The 16,880-nt window shown below is 40.7% G+C and overlaps 1 protein-coding gene across 1 annotated transcript in view; it reads right to left on the reverse strand.

Annotated features, from left to right (window-relative positions):
* Smr (Smrter) overlaps window positions 1–16,880 on the reverse strand; it is a 59,926-nt gene that overhangs the window by 24,451 nt on the left and 18,595 nt on the right. The window contains 2 exon segments of the mRNA XM_068296307.1: window positions 39–1,989; window positions 2,061–3,459. Of these exon segments, the coding sequence (XP_068152408.1) occupies window positions 39–1,989; window positions 2,061–3,459 (3,350 nt within the window).

The raw sequence follows: 16,880 nt of genomic DNA on the forward strand, positions 1-16,880 counted from the left end.
TTCTATAGTATAAATATATTGTTCATGCGACTACTTACCATTGTAACTGTCGTTGCTAGTGGCCGTGGCACTTGTTTTACCTTTGGCCAACTGTTCAACGGATTCCGTGGACGTTGTAACGGGTACTTCAGATGCCACTTTACTGGCATCTGCTCCTGCCGCCGCTGCCGACGAATTGGCAACATCTGCCTTTGCCTTGGGCGCTGTGGCAGATTCGCTGCCCGCTGCTGCTGTTGCCGTTTCACTAGTTGCAACGGCATTTTGTGTTCCTGCGTTGGTTGTTGTTGCTGTTGCAGCTCCTCCTGTCGTTGTGGATGCAGTTCCTCCAGCTGCAGCTGCTGTCGCCGCACTCTCCTCAGCGGTTTTGGCTTTGGCCTCGCTGCTACTTGTGCTGCCGGTTGAGATCTCTGCAGATGTGGCTGCTGCCGCCGCTGCTGCTGCTGCTGCTTGGGCATTCTTATCACCACTAGCAGCAGCAGATGCAGATGCCGTCGCTGTCGATGCCGTTTTACTTGCATCCACTGACGACGTAGTCGACGTTGCATTTTTATCCGCAGTTGTTGTAGTAGTTGTTGTGGTTGCTGCTGCTGCCGATGATGATGATGATGCTGCAGCTGCTGCCGCCGCTGCTGCCGCTGCTGCTGCTGCTGCATTTTTGGCAACCTTCTCACTAACAGCATTAGCTTCAACAGCCTTGGTGACCGCACTTGCTTTCTCGGCGGCACTTTCTGCCGCTTTGGCTGCATCTGCTGCTGCCTTTTCGGCCACACGTTCCCGTTCAGCGGCTCGCTCGGCGCGCTCACGTTCCGCCACGGCGGATGAACGATTGCCGGACTTTTGCTGCTGCTCCCGTTGCAGGCGGGTCGTAACGCCCGTTGTCAGTGAATCAATGATGCACTGCGGCTGTTGGGCCTGAGCCTTGGCCGGATTGCGAGAGCTGCGGGTGCGCTGACGCGATTTACGCAACAGCTGCTTGTAGTTCTCTGTCTTCTTACTGAGGTAGTAGTAGCGGACGCAATCCTGCGGTGATTTGCGATCCAAACTGGCGGCGATGGCGCCGAAATTCTTCGGATGTTGTAGATATTTCTCTTTGAAGGTCTCCTTCTCGCCGGCTGTCCACATATTGAGAGCCTTGCGCTCCTGATGCACAGCCACCATATCCTCAATGCGTCCGTTCTCATTGTGATAGGCGCAATGACGTTGCCGGGCATCGTACAAGAGAGGCGGTATAACCGCATATGAACGCATCTTCTTATCTTCCAGTGCCTGCTCTTGCAGACCATCCATAATCTCCTCGAGATCGGCTTCCGATTTAATGCGAGAGCCCACGCGATTAAAGCGCTCTTTGTCCTCGCGTTGCTTGCGCAATTCCGTGAAGACCTTCTCAAAGAACTCCCGATTCTTGGCCTCGCGCGCCTTTCGCTTTGCACTCGATTCGGCACGTTCGCATCGGCGCTGCCAATCGGCCTGATCCTTGGTATATTTCTCAACCAGACTCTGATTGTGCTCCCAGCGTTCGGCCTTCAGTTTGCATATGTGCACTAAGAGGGGCGCCTTCACCTGTGTCTGATGCCGCTTGATAAGCGTTGTCAGGACCTCGACATCCAGCGGCTGATTGTACAGCGGTAGCCAGGAATGATGCTCACGTTCCAGGCCATTGGCTCGACTCACCATGGAATGTTGGGCATTTGCGGTCTTACGATTCGCCGCATAGATCTTCTCGGCCAGCATTTGTGTGCGCCAGGCTAATTCGATAACCTCGTCACCTTGGGCGGCAGCTGCTTGTTCGGCTGCTACCTTCTGTTGCTTGGTTACCGCTGCGTCCTCCATCAAGGATTTCTCTTTCTTGCGTAGCGTATCCATTGTGGTTTCGGCGCATTTGATTTCAATGTCCACTTTCTGGATCTGCTGGAGTAGATCTTCCTTGGCGGTGGTGCGACCACGTTCCTCAGCGCTATCGCTAGGCAAAGTGGGTGAGATGGCTTCGACCTTAAAAAAAGGAAAGTAAATCATTCAAATTTATTGTCCCACTACAAATTATTTTCTTTTTGTTTTCCTACCTGTGGATGATACGCTTCTGTGCTGGATGAGGAGCTGGTGGTTGAAGCCAATGAGGATGATGACGATATGCTAACCGAGGTGGACATACTGCTGCCAATGCCGCTACTGCTACCAGGAACTACTGGCGCAGTTGAAACGGTTACCGCACCCATTGAGGAGGGTGGTGCCGCTGAGGATACCACTGATGCAGTGAGTCTTGGTGTAAGCGTTGCCGACATTGTCAACTGTGGCGGTTGCGGTGGCAATGTATCCACTTTCAGCATTGAGAGTGGAGTTAATATTGATGCACTACTGACACCAGGTCCTCCACTTGCACCTACGCCACCAGAACCACCTCCAGCTGAAATATGATACGAAATTGGACCATGATTGCTTTGCTGGCGATTGCTACTGCTATTCATTTGTTGTGGCGGCGGTGGCGGCTGTTGGTGAGCTGGCGAGGATCGCTGCTGCTGTTGTTGTTGTGGTGGCAGGTGATTCATGTTGCTGGGATTGGCCGGAGATGCATCACTTAGCCGTTGCTTCTTATACGGCTGACTTAAACCGACCACCATCGAGGATTCTGTAGGTGGACCCTGATGTTGTTGTTGTTGTGGTTGTTGCTGGCGTTGATTAACCGCCGCAGTCAAATGATATTCGCCGGGGTAAGGCTGTGGCATCAGTATACGCCCCAAACCACCAATTATAGCAGCGTTATTGCTACTATTCGTTGGAACACCACCAGATGAGGCAGCAGCTTGTTGTTGTTGCTGCTGTTGTTGCAACTGTTGCTGCTGTAACGATTGCAATGACTCCATAACCAATACACCGCCAGACTGTGGTCCACCAACTTGGACAACTCCGCCGCCACCTTTGCCACCACCACCAACAGCTGCTGCAGCAGCAGCAGCACGCGCTGCCACACGTTGATATTCGGATGGCCCCGGTCCTCCCTGCAACTGTTGGGATATGCGCGTATAGTGATTGTCGCGATATGCACTGGGCACTGGACCAATGCTATAGGCTGCCGGTTGTTGGATAAATCTATGTGGAGCATCTCCAAACTTGGCATAACTATTCGCTGCGGCAGCAGCAGCAGCACTTCCTGGGCCAGGTCTTGGCGGAGACAGGGGACTAGCTGCCGATCTTGAAGATTGCTGCTGCTGCTGCTGCTGTTGTTGTTGCTGTTGTTGTTGTTGTTGTTGTTGTTGTTGCTGCTGTTGTTGATGGTGGTGATGGTGATGCATTTGTTGCTGCTGGTGTTGAGATGTGGGCGGTGGCGGAGCCTGCTGCTGCTGTTGTTGTTGCTGCTGCTGCTGTTGTTGTTGTTGCAGTGGTGCGTGATGCTGGGGCGGTGCTTGCAAATGTCCGAGACTCTTGGCATATTGCTGTGACTGCTGCTCAAGTGTCCTATATGACCTGCAATTAGATAAATGAAGAGGATATTTCGATTAATAATAATCAATAACAGTCGCATAACAACCTATTTATCGATAGATTTAAATTTATAGCAAAGGGAGTTTAGTCTAATTTTAGTCTTTTCCTGGTAGTCAGAGTAAGTAAATCTCTCTCTCTATCGTTCTTCCCCACATTATTTTGTAACAAAATAAATTGCTTCATAATGAAATGAAATTCCTTCCATTTCTATGGATGATGATAATGTTGCAGATGGGGAGGGTGGGTAGTGGGAATGGTATAGAAATAGAAAATATTGTTGAAATGGATCTATGCTTGACCTCAATGAGATCGTTTTACCCTCCCCCAATTTGCTCAATTTGGCCAATTTTCCCTCATAAAGTTTTCCTCGCATTCGTTTGTCATCTTCAAAAAGAGACTCAAACACACACACACACACACGTAGAATAATAATAACAACAAAGAGCGCGGGAGCCAGCGAGTTGATGGTGACATAGAGAGAGATAGCAAATGCTAAGGCTATCCCGTTCATTTTCGTGCAAAAAAAAAAAAAAAAGCAAACCATGCGGTCTCAACATAGATTAATACGCAACATGTTGCCGAACGAACAGCAACATGAAACGTGTCGGATACGCAACATGTTTCGCATTCAAGTTGGCAACAAACATGTCGGACAGCACTGACGGCAGCGCAGTAGCAGAGGCCTGACGTCGTGGTTCTTCTTCTTCGAACGATTCTTCTTCATGCAGTTTTTTTTGCCCCCCACCCCTCTGCGAATTTACTCTGCCTCTGCTGCATTTGTACTCTATTACTCTATTTTCGTAGATAATTTAAGTTTTTTTTTTAAAGCCAATCGGAATGGGCAGATGGATGGATGGATGTTTAAATGAATAGACAGATGGATGAATAGATGGATATGGATAAAGATGGAGGATAGTTGGATGAATTGAGAGAGGAGAGATGAATATAAAGACAGTCGGATGCAGATGCATGTATGTACATATAGAGTTGTTATTGTTGTAGTGGGGAGTGGTATTGTTGTTGGGTTGTCTTCTTCTCGGCCAAGTCCCATGCATCAATATTAAAATTGACATAAGCCCCTCCTCCGACCGTTCACCGCCAACGCTCCTGTTCCCAAAACTAGACTAACTAACTACACACTTGTCTTGCATGGGACATTATTTGTATTTATGTATGTACATACATATATACTACATTGATTCATATCAATTTTAATGACATCACAGGACAAGATTATGAAAATGTACATACATATATTTAATGAAAATAGCCGGGAAAACAAAAAGAAAGACAGTATGGTTAGTTTAGATAGAAAATGCAATGCAATATTCTAATACACTAGACTACATGGTATTTTGTTTCGCATAATTCTTTTTTAGGATTAGCAATCCATTCTTGTTTTAAAATTTTGTAGAGTTTTTTGTACAGTTTTGTTTTTGTATAGTCTTACCTGAAATGAGAAGGAGAAAGAGAAGAAGGAAGGAGGGGGAGACAAAGAAGAAATTAGCAATTGTTATGTCTTGCTCCTCTCTTTCTCTCTCTCTCTGTCTTTTGCGCAAATAATAAATAAAAGAAATGTTTTAAATTGCAAAATTGAAAAGGAGAATGGGTAAAAAAAGAATGATGATGGGCGGATCGTGTGTGTGGGGGGAGTAAGTTCGAATAAAATTGGAATAAAGAGTTACTCAACCTCCCCCATTCCTCGCCACCGCGGCACAACCCTTAACAAACAACAATATTCTTTTTATACATACATACATATATCGTTTAACAGAGGTTTTTTGTTGCATAACCAATAAGTTATGTATAATATTTAAATGTATATCTAACCTTCTACCCTCAATCTTTTTGCTTTTCATCATCGTCTATCTCCTGCATCTTTTTCTATACACACACACACACCCGCACACCCAACGTAAGCTACGAACTTTACTTATTTCAGAAATTTTCGTTTCGTAATTCCTTCAAACTGCTCCGCTTCAGTGAAAAATGTTGTTGCTGAGCTCTGCCTCCTTTCCATAAAATGCAAATCATTTGGTATCAAGAGAAATTTGTCTACTACTCTACTCTATATACATACATATGTACATACATGTCCATACATTTAGGTGTATATGGGATATATGTATAAAGAAAAGGAAGATGCATTTCATTTGGTTCAGAATACTTTTTGTTTCTAGAAAAATCCAACTGGTTGCAACCGGTCTTTGCCCATCCAAGCCCAATTTGGATTAACTAGTTAGTTTAACTAAGATAGAGGAGCCTTAGCCATGTAAAAAGACAAGCTGTAATCAACTACAATCGATCAATAAGGATCGAATTCTTATCAATATTATAATACACAGTCCTAAACAAACGGACAATATGAGTTAGTTATGAAGACAGAAAGGTAAGGTTACATAAGACAGATCGAATTCCTTTAAAAAACACTTGCAAAACTAAAATTTAAAAACCTGCCATAAAATTTAATTTATTAATTAAATAAAACACATGTATGTAGATGGAAATGAAGCTTTTCAAATTGTAACTCAAAACTGAAAGCACACACACACACACATATATAAACAAAATCCTTCTTAAAACCGAATTAAAATGTGTCCACACAGAGTGTTACCAAAAGGTTGCCTACTAGTAACATTGGTTCTGGTTCCATCACTTTAAATTTTAAATAATCTATAATCAAAGAAGTTGACTTCTTTAATCAAAGTTAAAATATTGTCTTAATCCTAAAAACTAAAAATTAATCTCTAATGAAACTTTTCGACTTAGATTATTGGCTTTAATTATACACAAATACATACACATATATAAGTTGCTTATATACTTATACATAATTCTAGCATAAAGGCCAAACAATTTTGTAATTCCTTGCATATTTTGTTGGCTTTAATATTAGGGTAAAGTTCTTTAACTTCTTTGGCATCCCCCGAATAAGTTGAGTTTCGCATTCCTTTCGATGCTTTAAAGTTGCCCTCCCAAACAAAGTAAATAACCAACCACGGTGAAGGGGTGGAACGAGGGTGGTAGGTCTAGGGGGATGCTGCAGTAAACAAGCACAAAAAAGGAGAAGTAAAGAAGAAAAAATGCGCCACAAAGTTGCATCGAATAATTAAAACTTGCCACAGCTTAAAAATACTTTTCTTTTTATTTTTGTCTATTTTCTTCTTGTTTGCTTCTAGTTTCATTTTGTTGTATTTTATGTTTTGTTGATGAAAAATTTTTAAGCCACGTATGAATTGGGATGGCAAAGAGGAGAAGAGGAGTCATCAGTGAGTGACAAGGTGAGAGGGTGAGGGTGGTAGAGAGGGAAAGGGAACGGGTGGAATTTTACCCATGTACTGTTATGTGCGCAATATACTTTTCCCATACATCTCCTATATATGTATGTATGTATGTATTTGTATGCAACACACACAAAAACAGCATCCTCCTTCCTTGCCCCCACCACCCCCCTACAGAAGCAGCCAGCCACGCCTTGCTCCAGTGTCTGCATGTGTGTGTATGTGTGTGTGAGTGTGTGTGTGGCATATATAATAATGAAAAACTAACAGAGATGAAAGCTGTACACACACATAAACACATACTATGTACCCACATATACTCGTATATGTATATGTATGCATGGATATGTGGGTAGGTAAAATAGAATGAAAAAGAAAAAACAGCCACTAGACCGACCCGACCGCCCGTTCGTCCGTCCGTCTGTCCATTCTTCTTCTTCAACCTCCCGACCATTCACACAGGTCTCGTCCTGGGGCACACTAAAATGCAGAGCAAGTGTGGAAGGAAACGGTACATAGACGAAGAAGAAGGAGAACAAGAACAAACAACAACAACAAAAAAAAAAAAGAGTCGAAAAGAGAAAATAGCAAACGGTGTCTGCCTACTACGGCTACTTCTGGTTTGTGTTGCCTGCCTTAACCTCCTGCTCCTTCTCCACCCACTTCTCTCTCTCTTTCTTTTCTCTCTCAGCTAGTCTCTCCATTTCAGTATTTCTCTTTTCTTTTCTGCTATTTTTTTTTTTTTTTTTTGCTGCAGTGCAAAAATGTTATTGATTTTTGTTTTGGTCTTTGGGCATAGAGAGAAGAGAGGTGAACAGAAGACAGGAGAAAAGTTAGTAAAGTCGGTAGGGAGGGAAATTGGGATGGTCATGCCTTGCCTTGTTATGAATCCCCCCGAGAGTAATCGGTGAATTATGCGACGAAGTCGATGGAGAGCAGAGAACAGCACGGGGAGAAGAGAGGAAGTTGTCGCCGCCGCCATGGCTGATTATTATACTTCACCTCGTGTTCGCCTTTTAGGCGCAAAACTTTTTACGAGGACAACGACGAGGACGACTAGAAGACTGCGAAGATGAGGATACTAGGGGCGGGGTATAGGGAAACATTGTGTGGGTGAGGAGGAGAAGGGAGGATGTGGAGGAATGTAGTACATAGATGGGAACTTTAAAAACAAACTTTATGACTCGTCTCGCGCATCCTCCCACTGCTCCTCCCTGTGTCTCTCTGGTTTCGTCCTTACAACAACAACAAAAATAACGAATAACGTTTCTTCTTGTCGCTCATTTTTATCCTCATTCTCCTTATTCTAGTATTTCGCTGCTGTTCGTTGTCCTGGCTTGTCTGTGAGCCATTAAATTTGCAATGTGCCCGGCGGCTTGGGAAATTTAATTTGTGGTTGATGGCCGAGACAAGCCGAAAGCCAAAATCGAAAGATAGAAAGAGACATGATAAAAGTAGAGTACTTGCTTAGGGGAAAGAGAGAGAAAGACAGGGAGGAGCAAGACAGGACGTTTTGGGTAAGGGTAAAGCAAATGAGATGGGGGTCAGTCGTCGGCACACAGCTGATGATGTTGTTGGCCTCCTTCTCCTACACCTCCTCCACGCCACAAAAGAAAAGCCGAAAATTGGGAAATAAGGTCTCATCTCTCTCTCTCTCTCTCTCTCTCTCGTCTCTTTAAAGGAAAACTTCAAAGAAACTTCATTAGGTTAACATAAAGACGATAAAGACGACATACACAACAATAATAAATGAGAAAATCAATAATTGAAAAATACTTTGCTGGAAAATTAATGTGTGTTTTACTACTTCTTAAGGTGCTTTCTCTTTCAATTTGAACACTTCAATGAAGGTGCTGCAGGACTTTTGGTCTCCCAGAATAAGAATTTCGTCAATCGAAAGCACTTTCACTGCATCTGTTCTTTAACGTATCGTAATTTTTTCTATTTAATCTATGTTTTCTATATTGAATGTTAAATTGTATCAACTTTGTAGTCTCTATCCATTTTTTGATTTCACTATCAAATCTGGGTTATCGAACCTCTATTTCTCCATCGATTTCGATGTCCTACAACACATCTTGTTATCGACCTCTGATCCATCTAATCTATATTATCTCTATTGAATCTGGATTATCGAACCCCTATTATAGCTATGTTCTCCAACGATTTATATGTTCTCTAACGAATCTTATTATCGAATCTCTATTGAATTTATGCTCCAGTTTCTGTTTTTCAATCGAATCTACTGCGTTCTCCATTGAATCCATTTTCTTAATGAAATTGAATTTATGTTCTCTATACTTATTTCCTCAGAATTATTTACTCAGCATTTTTGGAAAAGAATCGGATACATTTTTCATTTCTCCACGGATATGGCTTCTTTCCCTTCTTTACTTCCACGATTTGTTGTTAATCTGACATCGTGCTGTTAGCTCGCATTAAAATCTTTGTTGCTTTTGGAACGAAGGTTTCCTCTCATCCATATATCTCATTTTATTGTCATTGCGAGTGTATTATATGTATGTGCATTGTGTACATTGTAATTATTAAACATTGTATACACATATTATACAATACGTGAAAAAAACGACAAAATCGGTCGTCCCCACAATGCATTACGCATCATTAAAGCACACCCTTACATACATACATACACACAGCAAGTTGTGCTTTACTTATAGTACCCCTAAAACCTACTATTACTTATCTAGTTTCCAATTGAATTTAGTTGAGAATATTGTTACATACATATGTATGTATGTGTAAGATAAGAGAACCCTCTATAGATTATATAGCACGGGCTACAAAAAAACTTTTGTCCATATAATTGGTCTATAAATAAATACACCTGTTTAGATTACTCTTCTTTTTGGATCTTCTTCAATTTACTAAAGTTATACAAAAGACAACAAACCTACAACAAACAGACAACAAACTTATCTTAATCTTTGCGTAGAACGTGCAAATTTTAGTCATATAAGTAAATACACACTTGTATGCTCTCTTAAGACTTAAGTAATTAAAGTTAGAAGGACACAAAAGTGTTGACAAAGTTAAAGTTAGTAGTGGTAATCAATGCAATCATTAATTAAATAGACAATCAATGAATTTGGCTACTCCTTAATACTCATATTGTTGTTGTTTTTGTTTACTTCTCACCCAACCATCACCCCACACCCTTCGATACGTTGTTGAATATTAATGAGTTAAATAATGCAAAATTTGCATTCGCACATTTCCTATTTAGTAGTTCAATATACACAATATACATAAACATATATATGTGTATATTGAGAGGTATATAACCTCCTAACTAGCTAGTTATCGGTCGCTCTCTCTCTCTCTCTCTCTGTCTCTCTTGAATTCTGTACCTTGTCAGACTTCCACCTGACGCAAACAAAATAAGCAACCACAATCAAACTGAGTGAGTGAGTCATCATCATCATCAGTAACAACAACACAATGATTATTATTAATTTGTTACGATGGGCGGGCGTAATTCCACTCTACTACCATATACATATACAGATGTACATTTATATATGTATACTCGTATACCCACAAGCAATAGTGTTGTCTGTGCTATTTAGAGAGAGAATGTTGAAAATGTTTCCGTGTCTAATTACATTTTGCAGTCATTTACCCTACGCCCCCCTCGTCATCCCCCTCTCCCTACCTACACATATACTTCCGCCAACCTCTACCTCTTTTTCCTCTACAGAGCCAAGCTCTCGAGTGGTGTAATAATTGACAGACTGACTAACCGAATAGCAATTCTAATTGGCTGGAACCAGAGAAATTTAAAACCTTATATGTATATAAATGTACAGCACAACGATCGTGTTAGAATCTATGTAGAAGCTATTTATAATCTCATCTCTTGAGTTTGGTTAACCTTTTAACTTTAAAATTCAAAAACCAATTAGTTTTCGAACCTACAGACACGGCAATATCAAAGGTTTTAAAATATTTATAAGTCTGACCAAAGACTTTTCTTTGTTTGTCGATAAAACAAAACAAAATTTGAATAGAATTTCAATAATGATTTCTTCCCTTTATTTATTCAGACTTAGATTCACTTGATTTTGTGTAGTTTTATTATTCAAATTTCATCTGTTTTATGGGATTTTTGTTGAGCGAAAAAGTGTTTTTCGTTCTTTTTTTTACTCTTTTCTCCCTTGCGCAGCTGTTTTTACAGCTGTTTCCAACGGTAGTCAGCAATTTGCCCATTGTTCGAGCTGTTATTGTTGATCTCTCTCTCTCTCTCTCTCTCTGTTATTAATTTTATTATTATTATTATTATTATTATGGTGTTGTTGTTGTACGTTGGTTGAACATTGAGGGTAGCATGTGCATATATGTACATTTTTCTTGTCTTTTCCCATTAGCACACAGTCAGCAAAAAAAATAACTGAAATGTGCATCAAGGAAAACAGCAAAATAATAAAGCAAGCAAGAGAAATATATCGTATTATCTGTATATACAATATATAATTGCAGCCACATCAGCGTAATACAAGGAAGACAGAGACATATGATATTGATAGAAAGCTGAAGAGGGATACGAGACAAAACAGAAAAGCGGCGGGAAAAAAAAAGTAGTAACAATGAACTTAATCAACCGAAAAGAAACAAATTTTAAAATTGAATTTTAAATAAGATAACTACTATAAAACATTATGCACTAATCTTATCTTTTCGCATTAGTCAACATAAATATATTTTAACTTTCAATTCTAATGCGTTTTGTTACTTAAAATATTCAAATACTTATTTGAGCAAGGGCTTTTTGTATTTTAAGTCATCACACACTAGCATAGACTTAAATTTTTAATCATCTCATGACTTGATCCTTGTCATTCCGAATTGTTTCATTTTTTATGCATTCCAATATCCATGTATTTCAGTCTAAGCTAGTTACATTTAGATTCTAGAACATTGGAATTTCCAATATTGAGTAATATTTTTGATTTGAATTGAATAATTTTGAAATACGATTGAAAAATGAATTCTTCAAGTACTTGAAAATTATTAAAGGAAGTGAACCTATCTCAGCCCAAGTCTACGGTATATTTATGTATTTGCATAATGCATTTATTTGCTGATTTCCTAATTGATTACATCTATACATTTTTGGAAAAGGGTATCTCGAGAGAAAACAAAGCAAAACGCAAACAAAATTCCAAAGGCATGCAAATTTTCACATGATACTGCGAAATTATGTCCCATGGTCCGTCCGGGCAAAAAAAAAAAAAAAAACATCAAAACAAAAAACGTGGCTCATTGCCACTACTATGGGGGAAAAGGGGCGGGAACCGTTTCAGCGAAGGTAGGCCATGAATGGATGGCGATTTGCGGAGATAGGCAGAGGGAGCGTTGTGTGCGACGCGTTGGGGCCGCCTGTACATTGAACTTTTGCAAATACACACCATAAAATCGTAGCTCATCGTATTTCGAGGCCCTTTCAGGGACAGCGGGAGGCTTGGGGTAGAGTAGGAAGTAGGGCGAGAGGCAGAAGAAGGGGGGCTGTGAGATCTGTCTTTCTATTTTTTGTTGTTTTTTTTTTTTCGTTGCTATTTCCGTACGATTTATGACAGCATTTCGTTTTGAAATTAACTGCCATGAAAGTTTCATAAACAATTGGCAGATGGAACACGTATAGAACGTGGGCGGGTCTATTCGCTGTCCTCCCCCCTCGAGTTTGTACAAGTTCTCACCCTACTTAAAAAAAGGGCAGCTGCAATCGCTCTTTCTTTTTTTTTTTTCTTGCCAAAATGGGGCAACAAGCACACAAGTGGAAACAAGAGGGCAGGACGCGGATGTATTATTTACCTAATATAATATGGAATATGTGTATGTATGTATTTTTATAAACAAATAGATTCTCATTCTATAGATCTCAATGCGGCCCCCTACCATTGTCCCCCCTATCATTGCACTGCCAATCTAATCATCATAAGAATAAAAATAAAAAATTATAAAAAAAATTGTTATCAGCCAGTGTGGGAAAGTATTTGTGTGTGCCACGCACTCCGTGTGTGTGTGTGTCGTAGGAACGTGACATTGTTCAGACTCATTATTTATCAAATCGATAGACCGGCTCTTTTAATCGATTAAACAATTATGAAGGGTAGGTGAGGAATATGTGCATACTATGTATATATTTATACAACAGACATTCATTGATAACACACGCTGCTCATGGTCGGTTGAGGTACGAGGGGGTACGAGGTTCGAGGGGCCAAAGAGTTGTTCTCTTATCAAACACTGTTTTTTTTTTTCTAAGCTAAATTTTAGTCAAGTCATTGTCGTCGTTTACACTTTGTCGTTTCTTATCGATGATTTATAAGCGTTTTGGCACAAAGGTCAAAACAAAATGAGAATTTTGCCGGGTTCACACACACTCATAAATACAACAAAGTCTAAATACTCTTGGCAGCCATTCACCGATGTCTATATGGTATAGTAATCCGTTAACAACCAGTTTCGAGCACTTCTACTGCATATTGTATGTATGTGTCCGTGGGAATCTTAAATATAAAGATAGACCAAGACGACGTGTAAAAAAATTCAATTCAACAGTTTAGATTTTTCTTTATACCCTCTCCTATACAAGGGTAATACAACAAACATACACACAACAAAAATTAAATAAGTACATGTACATATATATTGTATATATGTATATTTGATAATGATGAAAAGATGTCTCGCCATCTGTTTCTAGCAACAATCTATAAAGTAAGTGATCTTTTAGCTAGGAAGACTCTCATGAACTGATATAACATATAGTATACATATATGTACATACATATAATTATATATATGTATGTATGTATGTTAGTCTTTTTAAGCATTGTTTATTGAATATTTACAAAGATTTTCCATTACTTTTGAGTGTTTTATACAGAGAGCAACTCATTTTTCACATTGGCTTTGTAAATGCATTGATTTATTTATCGATTAAATGCAATATGTCTACTATTAAAACCCTTTGCTTTAAATATGGCCAAGCACAGGTTTAAAAACGGCCTTAAATTTTAAGCTGTTGAAAAGGCAAATTATCGAAAATTTCCTATTTTGAGTTTTATTACTAACAACAACAAACAAAGAATGCAGGCACACGGAGAGTCCCCTTCACCCACAATTACTCATACTTTTTAGAGGTGGAGAAGGGGGGAGAAAACTATTATTGCAATTAAATCAAAGTGAATGTTTTAGTAAAAAACCATTGAGAATGTGTGGCATATTAACTAAAAAGGTTTCAAATTGTTTTTAATATTGTTTCTTGTTTGTGAATGACACATACCTACATGAATGCATACGTGTTCCACCTACCTACATACATACATACACACACATGTATGCATAAACCAAGGGTGGGCACGTAGTGGCTCTTTTGGCTCCCGTGGCTCTTTACCGGCAGAGGCTGGGCAGAGAAAAAGGTCATTTTTTGGTCTCGACGCACACAAAAATTTGTGTGTCTCGAGTTTTATGACGGGTCATAAACGACCTTTTTGGGTCGAGCGAGCGATCGTCGTCGAACTTTTAGGCAGAGGGACGGCCAAAAACCGAATTTTGCGGGGAGGGAGAAAAAGGGTCGCGATCTCGAGCTCGCAACTTTTAGGCAGAGGGACGGACAAGTCCCGAATTTTGCGGGGAGGGAGAAAAAGGGACGCGATCTCGAGCTCGCAACTTTTAGGCAGAGGGACGGCCAAGTCCCGAATATTGCGGGGAGGGGGAAAAAGGGACGTGCGGGTTGTCCTTTGTCGAGTCGAGATGTAATGCTTGTGTACACTGACAAAAAAATTCATTTTTATTTTATTATTTTCAATTTCAACGAAATTTCACTACTGTGCATCATCTATCAATTTGTCATAATTTATTTCTTCATTACTTAACGCTGTTCGCAATAAGTCCAACAGAGTTCTACTCGTAAGTTTGGACCTATACGAATTTTTTATATGTTTGATATGGGAAAATGCAGCTTCACATATATACGTACTTGCAAAACTAGATTCTAGTTGAAGCATTGACCTTTTTAACGTGGGGTATTTATCACTTGAAACTTTTTTCCAAAATTCTACACCTGAGTCCTTGATCGCAAGTAATTCGTTATCACTTTGTAAGTCACACAACTCTAACTGAAACAAGGGACTTTCTTCTTCGAAATTGAAAATAATAAAATAAAAATGAATTTTTTTGTCAGTGTACACAAGCATTACATCTCGACTCGACAAAGGACAACCCGCACGTCCGTTTTTCTCCCTCCCCGCAAAATTCGTGACTTGTCCGTCCCTCTGCCTAAAAGTTGCGAGCTCGAGATCGCGTCCCTTTTTCCCCTCCCCGCAAAATTCGGGACTTGGCCGTCCCTCTGCCTAAAAGTTGCGAGCTCGAGATCGCGACCTTTTTCCCCCTCCCCGCAATATTCGGGACTTGGCCGTCCCTCTGCCTAAAAGTTGCGAGCTCGAGATCGCGTCCCTTTTTCTCCCTCCCCGCAAAATTCGGGACTTGTCCGTCCCTCTGCCTAAAAGTTGCGAGCTCGAGATCGCGACCCTTTTTCTCCCTCCCCGCAAAATTCGGTTTTTGGCCGTCCCTCTGCCTAAAAGTTCGACGACGATCGCTCGCTCGACCCAAAAAAGGTCGTTTATGACCCGTCATAAAACTCGAGACACACAAATTTTTGTGTGCGTCGAGACCAAAAAATGACCTTTTTCTCTGCCCAGCCTCTGCTGCTGATGCTCTGGCTCCCAAGTTAAATTTTCGTGCCCACCCTTGGCATAAACTATTAATTTACCAAGCCATAGATATGGAAATGGTATTCAAAAGTTATGGTAGAATTGTCCATGACTCAGAGGCAATGAGCGAGTGTTTTAACTGTTATTGCTATTTGCATTTATCAATCTATTATTTGATTACTGGCTGACTGACTAGCTAACTGGCAACCAGCTCATTCACTCATTCAGTCAATCATTCTCTGCTAATTGAACTGCCAACTCCCAATATCTCCTCCTCTTGGTGGTTACTTGCCAAGACACATGTAGTTGACCGTTAGAACACCACAACGCGCAAAGCCGTACACCCACGAGACCCACCGCCAACCCTTCGTCGTTTTCCTTCAACGTTGCCTACCCCAAAAAGCGCATTGTCGTTTCTTGACGTTGTCATCGGTGTCGGCGTCGCAGTCAACGTCAGCTTTGGCGTCGTCGCCGTCGTCGTCGTCAGGTCGTTGTTCAGTGCAAACTTGCAGTTGAAGGTGATTTCATAATGAGCCTCCTCCGCCTTCTTCTTCGCCTTCGCTGCCGCCGCCGGTTTTCATCTATGTCTCTTTAGTTTCTCCCTCTCTATCTATCTGTCTATCTAACGTCTATTTATCTCTTCTCACACTCTCTGAGGCCGCTGTACTTTTTGCATTGTTGCTTTTATAAAAATAGAGGCTGCTGTCGCCGTCGTCGTCGTCGTCGTTGTCGTTTGTCGTTGTCGTTGTCATTAATTATACTTGGGGCCAGTTGCGGCTTTTCTTTTTCATTTCATTTTATTTATGTACATATGTATTTATTTTTTTCCTTTTTTTTTTTTTTTTTTTACTTTGTGTTTTGCTATTTTTGTTTTTCTTTAATTATATTTCATTACGTATTATGTATGCATGTATGTTTTCTTTTGATTTTCTTTTATGTCAACAGCAGCCAGTAGCAGTAGCCTTCTCGTGTCCCTCCTCCCCACCGGGGCAAAACTCAAACGATATTCTGCTGCTTGTGCTGCCAGTCTCCCCACCTCCTTCCCTTTCCTTGTCTATTTCCCCCTTTTAGCGGAGAAGTGCACATGCTCAATGCGATTTACAATTGAGGTAGGTCGAGCATTGAGCATTGCGGGAGACGTAACTCGGAGGAGGAGATGACTCTCAGGTTGATCGCTTAAGAACATAAAGAGACTCTCTTGATACAAAGAATGCTCAGAAATCAAGAATTCACATTAACTGACTTTTTAGTCAATATTAATTAAGATGGATTTGTGTGTGGAAATTTTTGTGTTGCATTTAGATTTAAGAGAAGACTCAGTATTCTCATACATAGATGTTCCTAGTCACAGTTTACATATTTAGGACGTTGCCACATCCTTATT

Source organism: Drosophila tropicalis, unplaced genomic scaffold (genome assembly GCF_018151085.1).
Source record: "Drosophila tropicalis isolate 14030-0801.00 unplaced genomic scaffold, ASM1815108v1 contig_158, whole genome shotgun sequence".
In the NCBI taxonomy this organism is placed as follows: Eukaryota; Metazoa; Arthropoda; class Insecta; order Diptera; family Drosophilidae; genus Drosophila; species Drosophila tropicalis.